This window comes from Typopeltis vanoorti, chromosome 2 (genome assembly GCF_054136105.1).
Source record: "Typopeltis vanoorti isolate ZY-2024b chromosome 2, IOZ_Tvanoo_1.0, whole genome shotgun sequence".
NCBI lineage: Eukaryota > Metazoa > Arthropoda > Arachnida > Uropygi > Thelyphonidae > Typopeltis > Typopeltis vanoorti.
This window is the reverse complement of record NC_143550.1, coordinates 57205792-57225408: the sequence shown is the minus strand read 5'-3', so window position 1 is coordinate 57225408 and position 19617 is coordinate 57205792. Positions and strand designations below refer to the sequence as shown.

The following is a 19617-nucleotide window of genomic DNA, read 5'->3' as shown; positions in this document are numbered from 1 at the left end:
TTCTCACCTAATAACAATTACAAACATCCATGCCTATTGCGAGTTTTGAATCCACAGCTCATTAGTGGGAGAGGGTACGCTATCTAGTCAGTTGTTCATCATCATGGTTAATTTACAATTTGTAAATAGGGAAACAAACTAAATAAATATGAATAAGAAAAAGTTAATTATTATATGTAACTTTCCAGGCATCTCTGTTTTGAGCCATTTGAGTTATTTCTCATGGAGAGAGAGTATCTGTGCAATAAGGTGGTTAATATACTGCCAGAATTGTTTAGTTGGTCTTCTGCTCCATCTTTGTTCATTTGAGGGGACATATAAAAATAAGATGTCAAATTATGGAGGAGGAGGATGATTCAGTTGATGTCCAAGCCAATCAAGCTGATGTCTGCATTGGGTTTCAATCAAGGTTTTTTTTGTTTGCCTCTAAAATAGTGGAATTACGAATACGATCCTTCCAAGAGTAACCGAATAACAGTGTTAAGCAGGTTGTATTAAAGCTGTTAATGGGTTTTTATTGCTTTTTTTTGGGGTGGAAACGTTTCATGTTTCTCCATGATATAAAAAGATAGCCTGAGAAGTTGATTTGTAAAGGGTAATTTTTTTTCCCAAGGTAATGAGGAGCGATTTCAATATAATTCTTACATTCCTGTGTCGATTGAGAGCTTTATATTTTCTTAATAACATGTCATTTACAGTATTATTTATATTTGAGTCTAAGTATTGGAAGTCTTCTACTTTTTCTAAAGGTTGGTTGTGTTCTGTAATGATGGAACCTTGTACTACACTTGTGAGTATTTTAGTTTTAATTGACATTATTTGCCTTTGCCACCATAAAAGGCCATGATCTCACCAACCTGTCTTTCCCATCGTAATAGCTCCTTTCTTCATCCATATCCACCATTCTCCATTTAAGGCTGTCATCACCATATGAAACTCTTTGTAAATAAAACAAACATGTTTATTTATACTGAAACAATCATACATTTTACACATTAATGAATTGCTACTTCTTACTCCACTCTAACTTTAACACTTTAGAGGGAAACTTCCTTTAGAACATTTACGTAAGCATGCAATATAATGCAGATCATTAAACAACTTAAAGAAAAAACTATCAGCCCATTTACAATTTAGGAATTATCATGCCTTGTTAACTATAAATTCCAGGTTTCACTTTATATAAACTTCTCTTTATGCAAACTATTTCCAAACTATATATAGTAACTCTATAAACTTATCTGTCCTTCTAAAACAGTCTCTCATAACATAGATAAAATTACACTGAAAATAAACTCACTTGAGTTCCTTTTCTCTGTAGTGCACTTGTTCACATTTCCTTTACAGATTCCCTGGTTTCTCTTCCATATCAGGTCTTGGGCTTTCACTTGGAGATTTCAAGAACACAGGCATTTCATCGACGAATGACTGGCGGAACCTGGAGCACAATTTCCAGGCATTATAGACTTGGAGAAGAAGGTCTGATGATCAAGGCCTCATGCAGGTTGCTCCATTGGTAATGCATTAGGTCCAGCACCGCTGCTCCCATGGTAATTAATCAGCTCCTGGGGCTTTCTGAGTCAGTATCCGAATGGAACGAAAGTCGTGGATCGACGATGCTCACTCCTCTTCTCCTTCTTTTTCTTCTTCTGGTGTCGATGCTGTTCTCTTTTTTCCACGATGCCTTATATTCGGTTTTCCCAGGACTCTGGACAAAGGTTTGAGCCCCAAACTTTCCCGTTCAAACTCTTGACCTCCTTTTAAACTCAGACTTCTAGCTCTCCTTGAAGTGCCCATTTAATCTCCTTAATGGAATGGCAAAGCCATGTTAGATGTATGTCGCCCCTTTTAACACTGACCTTGAAGGCGGTATCGGACTGTCAGGTTTCTTTTACATTTTATCTAATTACTAACATCAATATATTTCTGATTTCTAAGGCATTGCCCTCGAACTACTATTTTCACAATTTAGCATGCTAATTCCTCTGGGTTTTAATACATGGGCTTTTGGTATTACTTACATAGAAAATTACAATATATTTCCGATTTCTACGGCATTGCCCTTGAACTTAACATATTCATACATCTTCTATTTACACAATTTATCATGCTAATTCCTCTGTGTTTTAATACATGGGCTTTTAGTATTATTTACATAGAAAATTACAAGTTTATTTTTGTGAATTTTGTATGTGATCCCTGTAAAAGTTGATGCAATTAAAAATGGAAAAATTTACGCTGCATCAAATTTTACAAGCTGTCTGCACAACTATCCTTTTCCTCTATCCATTTCTTATTCTCTGCTCCCTTGTTTCCTTGAGAGTAGACAAACCAACATTTAACCTTGTTGGTTTGTCTACTCTCAATGGAGAGTAGACAAACCAACATTTCTATTCTCCATCATATATCTGTGGGTTTGAGTCTCACTGTGGTACTTATATTTGTTATTGCTAGTTGGCAGATGATTTTCATTGCTCTCTGTGAAACTATCATCTTGCTTATTGGAGGCCCAAAGTGACTTTTTGAGAGAGGTGAAAAGGTTATATGTGGTCTCATCTCTAGAGTAGGATTTCCAGATTAGCTATCCCTCCCCATCTGCAGCACAATTGACTCACACTAACAAACTCAGAAGGACCTCTGAAATTGTTTACTCCAGTGAATTTCCTTTAGAGTAGTATTCTGCCTGTGGGAATTGGTCAGGATTTTTGTTATAGTGAGCAAGTTTGTTGTAATGGTGTTTGCTACACAAAGTGATAACTGTACTAATGTACTATAAATTTATAATATTTCATGGGTGGAAGTGTCACAAAAAGTAATTAAAAATTCATCTTTTATATAGCAATAATAAATTAGACACATTTTCATGTTGTGTAGAACCGAAATAAGATGGTATGTATCTGAGAATAAGCACAAAGAATTTTTGAAAGAATTTTATTCTTCACAGTTTTGTTGTTGTTAATGTTAGTTTGTTTTATGTTAATTTCTTGAATGCATCAAAATCATTTGGTAAGATGAAATATACGATAAATAAAATTTTGAAATTTTGCATATCAATTCTTTAAGCAATAATATATAGTTACTTTATTTTCAGTGATTTGCTTGCAGTGCAAAGAAAAAAGCAACACTTATGACCATTTTATGGACTTCATTCTCGATATTAAGGTAGTGACAATTGCATTTCTTAAATTTTAAAAACAGAAATGATACAAAAATTTTCAGCTGTATTGGCAGTGCAGAATAAATTCACGATGTTAAAATAAATAAATAAATAAAAGGCTTGAAATAATGAGATCACTAATTATAACTTACGTAAACTGCACATTAATTAGACATATTTCAAAAATGATTGAAATCATGTCATTTTCCACTATTAAATTGCATAATGCCATAAATAACAATGGAAAAGTTATGTAAAATTGTTGATTCCATATATACAATTTTTACCCAACTTTTCCATTGTTATTTTTACTTTTAATAGTATCTACTTTTGTTTCAATTTGTATTTGCATTTTAAAGTCTTTTAAAGACAAAAAACAAAATTATAAACAGATTTATTAAAAGTAAAAATAACAATGGAAAAGTTATGTAAAATTATTGATTCCATATATAAAATTTTTACCCAACTATCAGTGGCACCATCATTGTAAATTTAAAAAGGAGATAAGCTACAGGCAAACATAACCAAAGATTCAACGATGCTGATGTAGCAGTAAAACATGAATAATGTAGATTATGATTCTTATTTCTGTAAATAATCTAATGTAGATTAGATTATTTACAGAAAACCTACTCATACAGTCAGATACATTCACCAGCAATCCCACCATCACCCCTCACAATAATATGGAGTTATAAAAACACTATATAACAGGGGAAAATTAATCTGCTCAGATGACAATGCCCTAACCACTGAACTAAACCACATCCTTAACATTTTCTTAGCCAATGGCTACAACTCCTAAAAAATATTAAAACCAGTTAATCACAACCCCCTTCATAACAAAGATTATACTAAATCCATCACCATCTCTTATATCTGGGGCACCTCAAAAGTTAAACAAAATATTAAAAAAATATGACCTGACTTCTTATTACAAACCATATAAGAAATTGCATCCCTTATCTGCTTCACCAAAGACCTACCTGGAGTATACCAGGTCCCTTGTAGCTGTAAACTGTCCTACTTTGACCAAACGGGCAGGACAGCAAACGTCAGGATATCGGAACACAAAGACTACATCCGGTTTCACCAATATAGCCACTCTGGACTTGTAGACCATGCTCTTGATACCCACCACAGATATTGGGAATTGTGATGGATTTAGTGTAATCTTTGTTATGAAGAGGGGGGGGTTAACTGGTTTTAATATTTTTTGGATCACTGGAAGAAAGCCATGTTATTACACTGCAGCAAATTTAAATATGAAAGATTGTTCATGGAATCAGGCTCAGCTCTAAAAAAAATTTTCAAACCTCAACAAATTTGGGTGCAAGAGACTGCCCAAAATTTGGGAAGCTTGCATCTTGAGAACTTCAGCCAAACAGCCAAGACAATCCAGTATATAGGGGGCACCTTTAGGATTCTAGGAACAATGCCAGTTTTCTCTTTTGTAGTGCCTGCGTGCATGTGTCATAGTTTTATGTTCCCATGAAGATGGCGATGTGACATTGTCAAAATATACGAAGTATTTATTAAAATTTCTTTTAATTAATATTTCAGTATATGTTGTAAATTCCTGCAATGAGTATTTAGACTCCATGGAGGTGCCCATTAATTCTGTGCTGAGATCCTTGAATGTTTAAAAAAAAAAAAAAAAAAAAAAAATTGAAATCATTGAACATCAATTTATTTAGTTGACTCCCCACCATACCAGTTTTGCTTATTCTATTATTACTTTCCATATTTAGTTTCCTGTCTTTACTAAAAACTGTACCTAAATAGATTGAAAATGCAGTTCAATGTTCCTGCATATTTTCATCTTTTATTGCTGATTTTCATACCAAGTTTGTTACAGTTACTCAGTTTAGTTAGATTTTGCTGCCTAGATCTATAGCAGAGACCAACTTTTTCTTTGCAACTGCCTTCTCTAATTACTCAAAAAATACTTGAAATGGATGAAGTATACATCGTGGGACTTGGCAAGAATGAATTCTCTGCAGACATCATTGCGATTTGTTCTGATGTTGATTTTTATAGAACATTTTGACAGCTTCTTTAACTGTAAAAGTTGGTGACTCATCGTGTTCTTATTCACCCATTCATAATTTTGTGTTTGTGACCAACTTTTCCAATACCTTTATACTAATCCCAAGATACTGATTTTTCTTTAATTTTCTCTCTGTCTTGGATTCTTATTTATTCACTGAACTATTTTACCCTCTTTCCAGTTCATTTGTACATTCATGTAATAGATGTGTCAACATACCATCTAATCCCACAGCAGTATTTGCATGGAGATTCTTCAATATCCAAGTACCTCTATTCTCAAATCTGGCACTGCAACATTTCCAGAAAAGGCATATGACAAGGTGCCAAGAGAAAAGCTATTCAAAATGCGACAGTTATATGGTGTCAATGGGGCATTATATCAAGCAATACTTTGAGTTGTAAGACAACAGTTAGATTTGAAGGAAGTACAGGAAAATGGTTTGATGTTAAATCTGGTGTGAGACAAAGATGTACATTATCCCCTCTGGTATTCATTATATATATGGATCACGTTATGAAGGAAAGCGGTATCAAACCTGATATCAAATTTGATGTTAATCTCAGCTCTTTACTTTATGCAGACGATGTTATACTTTTAAATAAATCCAGTAAAGTCTGAAAGATTCCCTGACTAAATTGAGTAACTGTTAGAATAAATTTGGTATGAAAATCAGTAATAATAAGCAAAGACAATGAAAATCAGCATAAACATTGAAAATATGAACTGGATTGTGAATGGAGAACCTATAGAACAAGTAAAATGTTTCAGCTACTTAGTCACAATTTTTAGCGAAGATGGTAAATTAAATATGGAAATGACAATCTTCTTCTTTTCTTCTTCTTCTGCAGCTTCTCCCACTTAAGTGGGGTCACTGTTGATAACGAGACTCCTCCACACTTTCCTGTCTTGGGCTATCACCACATCCAAGTTCTTCATCCTCAAGTCCTCTTCTACCAGCTCCTTCCATCTCTTCTTTGGCCGCCCACGCGTCCGCCTTCCTTGCACATCCATCTGCATGACCCTTCTTCCCACATATTCATCCTCCCTCCTCATCACATGACCAAACCATCTCAACCTTGCTTCCTGTATTTTCGCTCCTAAGTTCGTAACTTTCACTGTTCCCCTCACATAGTCATTTCTCAGACGATCCTTTCTGGTCACACCGCACATCCACCTAAGCATTCTCATCTCTGCTACTTCCATCCTGCTGATGTTATTTTTCCTCAGGGCCACAGTTTCTATAGCATATGTCATAACTGGCCTCACTACTGTCCTATAGATTTTGCCTTTCAGATTGATTGGCACCCTCTTATCGCATAACACTCCAACCATCTCCTTCCAGTTCTTCCAACCTGCTTGTATCTGCATCCCATTCTTCTCAGCTCCTCCATCTTCTTCCACTGTTGAACCTAAGTATCTAAAGTCTCTCACCTTCCTGACGACATTTCCTTCCAGCTCCAGATCTGTCTCCTGTCCGCCGCCCACTGTGCAACACATATACTCTGTCTTACTTCTGCTCAGTCTCATACCTCTCTCTTCCAGTACTTTTCTCCATCTTTCCAGTTTAGTTCCTGCTTATTCTCTTGAATCTGCACATAGCAAGATGTCATCTGCATACAACATTGTCCAAGGCGCATCTTCTCTCACCTCCTCTGTTACCACCTCCATCACAATATTAAACAGAAACGGATTTAATGCTGACCCTTGATGCAAGCCAACTGTTACTTGAAAACTTTCTGTCTGTCCCAGACAGGTCCAAACACTTGTCTTCACATTTCTGTACGTTTCCTGCAACCTGACATATTTCTCCGGAACCTTCTTCTCCCTCAGACACCTCCAGACTTCTTGCCTTGGCACTCTATCGTATGCTTTCTCCAGATCAATAAATGCCAGATGTAGCTCCCTTTGTTTCTCTCGATACTTTTCCATCATCTGCCGTAATCCAAAGATTAGCATCTGTTGTTGATCTACCAGGCATGAAGCCAAATTGTTCCTTTGCAATCTCTACCTCCTTCCTCAATTTACCATCAAGAACCCTTTCTAGGATTTTCATTGTGTTGGACATCAACTTTATTCCTCTGTAATTTTTACAGTCTTGTGCATCCCCTTTACCCTTGTAGATGGGGACAAGAGTACTCTCCCTCCATTCCTTGGGTATATTTTCCTGTTGGCAAACTTTCATGAACAGGTCCCACAGCAGGTCAAGTCCCTCTTCCCCCAGTGCCTTCCATGCCTCCACTGGAATTCTGTCGGGGCCCACCGATTTTTCATTCCTCATCCTCTTCATGGCCTCCATCACTTCCACTCTACTGATGTTCTGCACCATCCCCTCAGAAGGCTGCCCATCTTCTTTGTGAGTCCTTGCATTTTCCTCATTCAAAAGTCCCTCAAAGTATATTTTCCATCTGTTTCTTATGTCCACATCCCTCCATAATACTCTTCCTTCAGCGTCTTTGATCTGCCTCACATGTAAGATGTCCTTTGCTGCTTTATTTCTACATTTTGCTAGTTAGTAAATTTTTCTCTGTCCTTCCTTTGTTTCTAATTGATCATACAGATCTTGATATGCCATGGCCTTCGCCTTTGCCTCAACTCTTTTGGCTTCTTGCTTTCTCTCTCTGTACACCTCTCTGTCCTCTTCCACTCTTGATTCATCCCACTTCTGCTTTGCCTTCCTCTTAGCTGTCACTGCCACTTGTACATTATTATTCCACCACCAACCCTCCTTCTGCTTTCTAATCTTTCCAGATGTCTCACCAAGCACTTCAATTGCACAGCTCAGGATTACTTTTGAATTATGTTTCCACAAATCTTGTACACTTTCCAGTCCATCCAAAATCCTCTCTAACACCCTCTCCCTAAAACGATTCCTCACACTCTCCTCTTTTAAGCAAAATCACTCAATTGTCTTCATCCCATGGCATCCAGAGGTTCTTATCTTCGATCTTATTTTAAAGTCTGCGCACAGCAGTCGGTTTTGCTGTGCTACTTGATCTGTTGGAATTACTTTACAATTTGTCACAACCTTAAGATGTTTTCTTCTAGTCAAAATGTAGTCAATTTGTGAACTGTTGTTACCACTCCTAAATGTTATCAAATGTTCTTCCCTCTTGTAGAAAAACAAGATCACAATTGCCAGATCAAATGCTACTGCAAAGTTCACAACCCTCTCTCCTTCCTGGTTCATCATTCCCACTCCGTGGCCACCATGCACCCTTTCACAGTCTCTATTCTGTCTCCCTATGTGTCCGTTCAAGTCTCCTCCAACAATCACCATCTCATTTTCTTCCAGTTCCCTCATTTCTTCATCTAACACGTTCCAGAACTCATCTTTCTCCTCTGCTGTACAACCAACTTGCAGGGCATATACACATAATACGACCACCCACTCTTCTCCAAGACCCAATTTCATTCGCATGATCCTGTCGTTCCTTCTACCCACTTCCAGTACTTCGCCCTTCAATCTGCCACATACCACAATTCCTACACCATTTCTTCCCTCGTTATTTGCTCCAGAGTAGAACAATTTATATCCATCTCCCAGTTCCTTTGCCTTTCCCCCTTCCACCTTGTCTCCTGCACACATAAAATGCCCAACTTCCTCATCATGTCTGCCACCTCTCCACCTGCTGGGCTTGCTTCTTTAACTGCACCCGCCCTTGATGCGGTAGCCCTCGTCCACTTCTCGCAGCTGTAGGGTGATGTGGCTGCACGTCGCTTAAGGGGTACGCCCTAGCCCTTATATCATTTTCTCTTGGACTCATATCATAGTTTGAGCTGGCATTGAAGTTTTACGATCGGATGTCCTTCCTGACATCAACCCTCGCCTTGAGGGTACATGTCAGGAATCTGATGATGGTGAAAGGATTTTATAGAATTGCTTCTGTAAGGGGAAATGTTTCAATACTTGGCCAGTGAGAGCAGAACAAGAAGCCATCCTGGAAGGTGGATTAGATTGTGGTTATGAAATGACAATGGAATCAACAAATCTGGTATGGTAGGAAGTCAACTGAGTATATGAAATAAGGGACAGATTAGTCAAAACACTAAATTAGCTATATACAAGATTGTGTTCAAACCAGTTTTAACTTATCGATCTGAGAGCTGAGTTAGAAATAAAACACTTGACCAGACTAGAGACCACAGATATTAGAGTCCTGAGAAAGATTAAGGGCTTGACCAGATGGCATCAATGCAGATATCATATTAAAAATGAGAATATTAGGAAAGCACTTGACATTGTTAGCATTCAAGAATGTGTGAGCAGAGCTAATCTCAGGTGGTATGGTCACTTAAACAGAATAGGAGAGGAAAGATTAGCAAAACAAATGTTCTCTGCCAGGCCAGATTGGCAGCAAAAAGACCCAGAGGAAGACCAGTTGATACAGCAAAAAGCGCTTTGGAAGACAGAAATATAAGATCTGATAATGTTGGAGTCTTGACAGATGACGGATTGATTTGGAGGAAAATTGTTAATAGGAAGTTAGTAATCATGCAAGTTTTTCGTGTAGATGTAGTACTATCATAATATCCTATACACCCCTTTGAGGGTACATGTCAGGAATTTGATGATGATGAAAGGATTTTATAGAATTGCTTCTGTAAGGGAAAATGTTTCAATACTTGGCTAGTGAGAGCAGAACAAGAAGTCATCCTGGAAGGTGGGTTAGAGTGTGGTTATCAAGAACTTGAGGACTAGATTTTTTGCTTGGAAAGTGGTGAATGAATGGAATGGGTTTCCTGAGTTAGTTGTTAGTGCTTTGTCTGTTAAGGGGTTTCAAGGATTGTGTTGATGGTTTTGGGTCTCCCACAGTGAGTCTTAGGACCTCATGGAGGTCCCCTTGCAATAATAATAAAATTATAGTGCATTATGTATGTATTTATTTTTGATAAGAATCCCATCCAAGAAGTATGTTAAACGCATTTTATGTTAGTTTGTATATAATTCAGATACCATGTTCTAGAGACAGAACCCAAATCTTTTGTTTGCAAGCCACTTCAGGCTCCAATTAGAAGAGTTGGTTGGTTCTCATACTGAGTGATGCAATTCATCTACTATCAAATGATATTCATAGACAACACCCATGCATAAAGTGGGATTTGAACTGACTTTAGTTGTTTTGTTGGTTGATGCATGGAAGTGCTCTTCACTCATTCAACCAGACCAGTAATTGGACATATCCACTAGTTTTAGCTTATGTTCTTCGCCAGCCTGGATGAAGAACATAAGTTATTCAGTTATTAGTTGAAGAACTAGATTGAAGAAGGCCTTCAATCTGTTACTTCAACTAATAATTTATGGGTTTCAATCTTACTCAGAAGAGGTGGGAGGGTGGGGTGTTTGAATGTCTTTAGGTAGGAGACAAATTTCGTTACTAGGTTTGAGACCACCATCTTGAAGTGGCTTGAAAAAATTACTTTTGGTCTCTAGAGCAAGATTTCCAGAGTATCAAGTCTTTAACCTACCTAATTCTTGTGACAGAATCTCTCAAGCACTGGACATTATTAATATCCAGTGCTTGAGAGATTCTTGTGACAATACATAAAGTAATAAACTTTAATTGTTTCATTTCCTTTGTGTTCATCATGTAATCTAGTCTTATAGTACTACTATATAATAAGTTTATAGCCTTTTATGGTTAGAATTTACATTTAAAAAAATTTTTGTCAAATTAAGCCTCTGCAAGCAGACTGATGAAAATGAAATTAAAACAATTCAACAAATTTGGTATTAATGAGATCCTAAATACCAAATTTCATTAAATTCAGTTCAGCTGGTGAACAATTTTTATCCATTTATATAATTTTATTGATTTTAAAAAAATTAAAATTTTCTTGCATACATCCCACATACAACCCTACTCCCACTAAATTCTTCCATTTAGTGGGAGTAGGGTTATTCTGCAATATATAATTTTGACATATTCTGTCTGCATTTTGCAAAACACACTTAAAAAGTTTCAATAAGTTCTATTAATTTTTTGGGTTACAAAATTTAATAGCTTTAATTTCCTTTCCTGGATGACCCATTTAACCAAGATTGAAACCCCAAAGTTACGTGGTAGGTGGGACCAACAAAAAGCACATAAGTTGAATTCGCGTAACTTGGGGTATAATTTTGCATGTAATTTATATATACAAACATACAAAATATTAGTTAATTGGGACCAAAGGTTTACAAAAGCACCTATATTTTTTAAGAAATATAATCATAATTGTAGTTTTTCATACATAAAAAAAGAAAGTTATTTCGAGTCAATGGTTTCATAAAATCTGCATAATTAAGCTGAGGCCTTCTGTTAATTTTGCAATTGTCATGTGCTTTTCTGGTAGAACTGGATCTGAGGTTTCGGTCTCTTCGGTAGCACTTTGCTCATGCATCTCTATGAGCTCGTCAATTGTAAGCTCCTTGTTATGTGAGTCTAACAGCTCGCTGACATCTTCACTGTCGACTTCTACATCTAATTGGCTGGCAAGGTTGACAACTTCTTCTATTGCCTCAGCAACTTGATCAGTTTCTGGCAACATTTCCGTTTCGCATTTAAAAAAGGACAGACAAGGTTTTTTCCAGACACCATTCAAGGTTTTTTGGAAAATTTCACCCCAAGAATCTTCGATAATCCTTACAGCATCTAAAGCATTAAACTGTTTCCAAAACTCTAACAGACAGTTGCTTATTTTGCCTCATAGCTTCATTCAGACTTGCAAACGAATGCCGTGTGTAGTATGCTTTGAATGTTTTGATAACTCCTTGGTCCATCAGTTGAAGTAAGCTGGTTGTATTTGGAGACAAGAAAACAATTTTACACATGGAGCAAAATCAATTAAAGTTGCAGGAGGGTGACCAGGTGCATTATCAATAATGAGCATAACTTTAAACAGAATTTTTTTAAACTGGCAATAACGTTCAACTTTAGGTATGAAGTGGTGACCAAACCAGTCTTCAAAAATAGAAGCTGTCACCCAAGCTTTAGAATTTGAATTCCAAATCACTTGCAAGCCAGCTTTAGGTTTTTTTTTAGAGCTCTTGGATTTCTTTGTCTCAGGAAAAGAAGATGTAGCCTCTTTATCAGCCCTTGCCGCTGTAACTGGCACTGCATCATGGTGCCAGTTACAGCGATTTTTAAATCAGTTGAACCAACCGTTACTGGCCACGAAATTTTCTTCTTTGGCTGCTTCTCCATCTTCTACTTTTAGCCTCTCAAAAATCAGCTTGGCTTGGCTATATATTGTTGTTTGATCAACTGGACAATTTTTTACTCTCACTTGATTATTACACCATAATTTAAGCATCGTTTCCATCTCACCAATAATCCCATGATGTTTACGAATTATGCTTGAATTCAATGATTGGGTATTTTTCACAGCAGCGAGAATTCTTTATCTGTTATGATTGTTCTTATTGTGGATTCCTGTAGATCGAACTTCTTTGCTAGCTCACAAATTTTCATTCCCTTAATGTAATGTTGAGTTTTGTTTCCAAAGTCAATGTTTTTCTTTTCTTGCTAGCTGTAGAACTATCAGACTTACTTCTTTTGGACGACATTATTATTTTTTATGTGATAAAATTTTTATCAAAAACATAACATTAAACAAGCACAAGGTTTGTAGACTATAAAAATCATGTATGAATGGAGACCACGCGAAACACGTAAGTGCTTGTTCACGGCATGTGCGACACTGGCGAATACGGACGCTGGAAAGATACGACTAGTGGTGAAGCAGGACGGGAATATGTACATATAAGAAACCGTGTAACTCCGGATTTTCACGTAAGTCGGGGTATTACTGTATACTTTTTTACACACATTTTCAAAATTTTTCTCAGTTATAAAAATAATGCTGCATGCCCTTAGCAAAGAAAAAAAAAACATTTTATACTTAATTTCAAAATGAAAAGTGAAAAAGCCATATAAATCGATACCTTATTTGATTTATATGGCTTTACTGTACTCAACTGAAACCCTCACAAATTTTAAATTATTCCTTATACAAGAGGTCAAAAATCTATAAGCACATTAGGTCATCTGGGGGGGAAGGGGGGCAGGTGAGGATTGAGGTAGAATTTAAGGAATTGCTGGTTGTGGTTCTTTGGGAATACTTCACGAGGACAGAGATATAGAAAATATGAATCGTGTTTGGTATATTGTACTGAAAAGGAATACTGAGCCACAGCTTCTCTTATTTCAACAGGCCCAATAGAAAGTGAAGGAATGCTGTTTGCCAGTTCAGTAAAGCAGTAACCACTGAAGTACACTGGTGTCCAAAACCTAAGGATGAACACTATTTCTGAAGATTACAACCACAAATTCAGACGAATCAGCTTGTGGCAATTTGTATAACTAATGATTCTGAGTAGAAAGTGGGTACACATTCAAATTTTTGAATCGCACATAAAAGGGTCACGTGGTAGCATTCAAGAGGATAAAAGGCAAAAGGCTGTACTAAGCAAATTATGTTTGATGGAAGCTCTTTTCGTGAAGGAATAAAGTTGCAAATGTGAATTTCTTGCAATGTCTCAAAGACATCATCTAGATAATTTCACATGGGGAAGAATTATTGGAAAGCTTGAAGAAGGCCACAGAATTATTGATATTACCAAAGAGTTTGGAATCTCACATAGTGGTGTATCTAGGCTCTGGGCAGTGTTTCAAACCAGTGAAATATGTTCCAGACATTTGCTAAGAGGTTGTCCTTACTCTATCATGGAACATGAAGCCCAACTTTTGGTTATAACAGCAAAACATAATCAATGCACCACAGCAGGTTAGTTAGCAAGTCCGCTCCATTCCAGCGCAATTAAGTGGATATCTTGACAAACTGTGTTAAGATGTCAGCAACAAGTAGGCCTGTAGTCTGTGTCTCCTTATACACAACTCATCGTAGAACACTTTTTCAGTGGTGTTGTATCCATCAAAATTGGACAAGATACCAATAAGCTAATATACTCTTTACAGATGAGTCATTTTAGTCTTTCCTCCGATTCTAGATGACACTTGATCTGGCATGAAGATAGTACTGCTTATTATTGCGAAAACGTTCTTGAAAGGGATAGGTATGGCAGTGGTGTGGGGAAGCATTATGCTTACAAGAGCTGGAAAAAAGGGACTATGATTTGTGAACGATATTGCAATGAAGTTCTTCAACATCGTGTTCGATTGTTCCATGGTACCGTAGGCGAAGAGTTCATTTTTATTGGTGACAGTGCCACACCACGCCACATTGTACACGAGTAGCGGAGATATTTCTAGACACCAGGGATATTAATTGAATTGGGTGGCCAGCATACTCCCCCAGATCTCAACCCCCATAGAACATATTTGGGATGCAATAGGGAGATGCATTGCTGCTTGAAATTCGTCTCCAGAAAAGAAACAAGTCTTTATCATTGCTCTGAAAGAGGAGTGAGCCAGTTTGCTACTACAAGAACTCCTAAATCACTTGCTGCTAAGAATTGTACGACATTGTGTGAGCTGCATTGAAGTTCAGGCTGAATATATTGCATACTGAAATGTCTCTCCACACACTTTTCTGTAAGCACTATGCATTAATTCCTTAACTATGTCCTTAGGAAATTTGCAACTTTTTTCAAAAATGTACTGCAATTTAATAAAAAATTTATAACACATTTTTTGTGTAATATGATTTATTAGTATGCTGGCAATAAATTTATGTCCACATTTGACTGTAGTCGTGAAACGTTTTTCATATACAGGTAAAATTGTAGTTTGTCCTTAGCTTTTGGACACCAGTGCACTTACTTGTAGAATAGCCACAGTGTTGAAATTTTGCATCTGTGAGAAAGAGGTTGCATTGAGTCTATAAGAGAGGGAATTTATGAGTAAAATTGCTCACCTCTGGACAGTGTCAAGAATTTTTAATGAAGTTAGTTTTAGGTGCACTACTCTAAACATCTGAGCAGTTGATTTCTGAAACAAGACTTAAGTGGAAGACATTATAATAATAATGTCTTCCACTTAAGTGGAAGACATTATAATAATAAATAATTATGGAAGTTGCTTACGTAAATGTATTATTTATTTTCATAGAATTTTCAGTTATTTTTAATAGCCATTTTTGATATGCTACATAAGAAGGGAGAAACATAAATTAAAAGCACATGATGTTATATGTGCTGTTGACTACACAAGGACTCCATCTACATAAATAGATATCAAGGAGTAAATTAAAATAAAAAAATAATTTTAATTTAAATAATTAATTAAAATTTTTATAAAACACATGAATAGTGGATATTAATTAGGATAATTTCCCAAAATTGAGAAAGTTTAATACAGTCGTTTTTGTTAAAGTTAGGAATTTGACTGTGTGCATCACAGCTTTCTCTATACCAGTGTTTCCCAACCTTTTTCCACTGGTGTACACCTTTTAAACCCATTTCTATAAATTGTACCCCTTGTTTTTAAATACTGACATTTATTGTTCCATAACTAACATTTTGCATTTTGTTTACTTGTTTTTCCACCAGTACTGATTATTTTTTGTGTACCCTTGAATGGTCCAGCACCTATCCCCGGGGGTATACTTACCACCAGTTGGGAACTGATGCTCTATACAATCTTACTAGAAGAAAATAAATTTTGTGCAGAACTTTAGTATCATTCCACTGAATTCTATATTTTGTAGACAGGGTGTAGCTCACTAAACCAGATTTATCGATAAGCTTTGTAAGTGAAATATATTCTTTATCTTCTCCAAGATGAATTTGTGTAGAATGACCAGTCTGTCCATAATAACATAGGCAAAAGAATAAGGGATTCTGCAAACTGTTGGATAAGAGAGAGAGAGGTACTTTCCATCCAGTGCATAAGTTTATGTACTGGATGGAAAGCTACTTGTAAATCTGGTGAAGAAGTCTTGCTGTTTTTCCTGATAATCCTTTAACATATAGAAGAAAAATTCTAGAAACTTCTTTTTGAGGAGAATTAACATGAAGGCTGTAAGTATTGATTATTTTATTGATAACTTTGGCATTAAAGAATGTCCAGGAAAGGAAGACAGTTGTTATCTTCTAGTATAAATTTGATTCTTGGGTTTACTGAATTCAACTTTCTCAAAAAATTCATGGAGATCACAAGAGAACAGTTCCATACAGCAAAAATATCAACATGTCTGTGCTAAATTAATGGCTTAGGTGAAAATACATTGTTCAAACATTCCATTAAGTAATTAGCTAGAATCGAGGAAATGGGAGACCCAATATCTGTTCCCTCTATCTGCTTTGTTTTGACAACTGGAGTATTCCAATATCCATGAATTTCTTGAGAAAAAATTCAGTAAACCCAAGAATCAAATTTACACTAGAAGTAGAAGATAATAACTGTCTTCCTTTTCTGGATGTTCCATTCTGCATGAACCTAATCTCTGTGTACAGAATACAATTCATACTGGCACTCACCCCCCCCCCCTTCTCAGAAGTATGGTTTAGTTAAATCTTTAGTTGACAGAGCTGATAAAATTTGTTTAATCGATTTTCTTATAAACAATGAACTGCCTGTTATCAGAGTTGCCTTCATCTCTAATGGTTATAATGCAAAACTAATGAAAAGTTATCGAGAAAATAATTACTAATTATGGCCTTCATCTTAATCCTCCACAAGAAGTTTCTAGAATTTGTCTTTTATATGTTAAAGATTATCAGAAAAAATAGCAAGACTTCATTACCAGATTGACCTAGAAATTTTTTTCTGTCCAGTTTGTAAACTTAATACCTTCCTTGTCTCTCCAAAAGACAAATATCCTCCTCTCTCTTATCCAGGAGTTTATAGAATCCCTTGTTCTTGCTGTCTATGTTGTGGACAGACTGGTCATTATGCACAAATTCCGTCTTGGAGAACATCAAGAATATATTCACTTAAAAGCTGCTAAATCTTATTTAGTAAGTCACTCTTCTGCAAAACATAGAATTCAGTGGAATAATACTAAAGTTCTACACAAAAGTTTTATTCGGGAACGATTGTATAAAGATAGCTGTTTAGCACATATTCACAATTCTAACCCAAAAATGTTGCATTAAACTTTCTCAATTTTGAGTTGACCTAATTCTCACCATTCATGTTTTTCATAAAAATTCTAAATAATTAATTTTTTTTAGAATTAATTATTTAGAATTTATTTTAACTTATTCCTGATACCTATTAATATAAATGGAGTTATCCTCCTTCAGTTGAAAGTACTTCTAATATCACATGCTTTTAATTTAATTGTTTATTTTTATGTTTATCTCTTCTTACTGTAATGTATTGAAAAGGGCTATGAAGCATAGTGGAAAATTCTACAGAAATAAATTACATTTACGTAAGTGAATTCTGTGATTATTTATGATGTGAGCTGTATTCTAAGAATTAGGAGATTTGGAATTTGTGTTGAGTTAGTAGCTGGGTGGATATAAAATAACTTGAGCAGAAGAGAGTTCTTAGTTTTTGGATGCTGAGGAAATTACTGATGTAATGTGTTATTGCTGGAAGAGGCTGAAGATAAATGCTAGTCCTTGCCGAGAGTCTGATTCTGTCTGATAAGCATGTATCACTGAATGTAAGAGTAGGTAAGCTGGGATCCCTTTTCTGAGAGAAAACACAAGACTACATTTTGGTGGCATTGGAGGCAACCAGGTTATCCTAATCCCATTTTATTTATTTAGCATATGATGTACAGGTCTCAGGATAATACATACAAATTACATAAAACAGCATAAAAACAATTGTAAAAATCATATTGAAAGAGGTACAACAGGTTGAAATGATTGAACATCAAAATTTAGAATCAGGAGTCAGAGCTTAATCCTTAAATCCCAGATCCACTCCAGGGATTCTGGGGTCAGTTTTAAAAAAAAAAGTCCTCTTTAGTACTTGAGAGTACCTCAAGCACAATGTGATTGATAGTCTGGATCCCTTTTCTGCATTCACAGTTTGGAGTATCAGACCAGCTCCACTTATGCAAGAGATGCTTTCATCTCCCATGTCCTGTTCTGATCTGATTTAAAGTGGTCCAAACATGTCTAGGGAGATTAAAGCCCTCCAGACGAGATGTTGGATTTGAAATGGGAATTTGAAGATTGGAGGTACATTGAAACCAATACTCTCCCCATGACTCGCATAGGTTGAAGTTCTGGTCATTTATTTGTATTGTACTCCTCCAGGCAGGGTGCCTGGCTTTCAGTCTTTGTGAAGTATGGAAGGAAATGTCTTGGTGAATAGGCAAGGAACTGTTTCCAATTATTTTTGTCCATAATTTGCTTAAGGCTTGGGTCCTGCAGAGCGAGGGAGGGGCTATATTACTGAGAGTTGGGAGCCAGTAGCCAGGAGTAGATCTTAAAGCTCCAGAGATTACCCTCGTAGGTTGATCCAACTGGACATCGACTAAAGAGGTGTGCGCTGTTCAGCCACACAGGAGCACAATACTCTGCTGTAGAATAGACCAAAGACAGTGTGGTAGTATGCAGTGTGTTGGCATCTGCATCCCAAGAAGTACCAGCAAGTTTATGCATTATATTATTACGAGTTTTTTATTTTCCAGCAATATTTTCGAGATGATATTTAAATGTCAAACTTCTGTCTAGGGTAACTCCTAGGTATTTTGGATGATTGTTGAATTTCACCTGTTTATTTCTGAAGTAAACTTTTGGGATATAGTTGGCCTGGATATTACTTAAATGAAAGGATGCTACTTCAGTTTTGTTCAGGTTAGGTTGTAATCGCTATCGTCTAAAGTGTCTTCAGTTAAGGTGTTCTCAGCTTTTTGGAATGTTGAATGTTGCATTGCAATGGCAATATCGTCAGCATACATGAATCTCCTTGATGCTGTCTCTGGAATATCACTAATATATAAGTTAAAGAGCAATGGAGCAAGAACTGACCCCTGAGGTAGGCCATTTTTAATCTTAAAGAATTTACTTTTGGATTCATTGAGAGATACTTGTATCCATCTGTCTGCTAGTATTTGATTAATTAGGTTTGCTAGTTTTGGTGATGGGATAGTTTCTAGGAATTTTAAAATAAGGCCCTCTTTCCACACTGTGTCATAGGCAGCAGAGAGGTCTACGAATACTTCTATCGTTTTTCATATCCATTCTTTATAAAGGTTGTCAAGACCAGTACTTGATCGCAACAACTTCTGTCAGGTTTGAAGCCAGCCTGTTCCTGTGGAGTTCTGTTATGTATAGTTGAAGAAATTCTGTTGTATAGCATTCTTTCGAGACGTTTCAGGCAGTGCTTAACAAGGCGATAGGACGGTAGTTGGAAGCAATTGTAGGGTCTTTGCCAGGTTTTAAGACAGCAATGATTTTAGATCTTTTAAAAATTGATGGGAGTATGCCAGAGTCCAGGATATTATTGTACATAGCAGTAAACCATTTAATAGTTTTTGGTCCACAGTTCTTAATGAATTC

The 19617-nt window shown here is 36.3% G+C and overlaps 1 protein-coding gene across 4 annotated transcripts in view; it reads left to right on the top strand.

The window, feature by feature from the left end:
- Positions 1-19617, top strand: part of LOC150109060 (uncharacterized) — a 339899-nt gene that overhangs the window by 162759 nt on the left and 157523 nt on the right. For all 4 annotated transcript variants that reach the window (XM_090405164.1, XM_090405171.1, XM_090405179.1 and 1 more), the window contains exon 8: positions 3092-3162. In XM_090405164.1, the coding sequence (XP_090261290.1) occupies positions 3092-3162 (71 nt within the window). The remainder of the gene's footprint in view (positions 1-3091; positions 3163-19617) is intronic.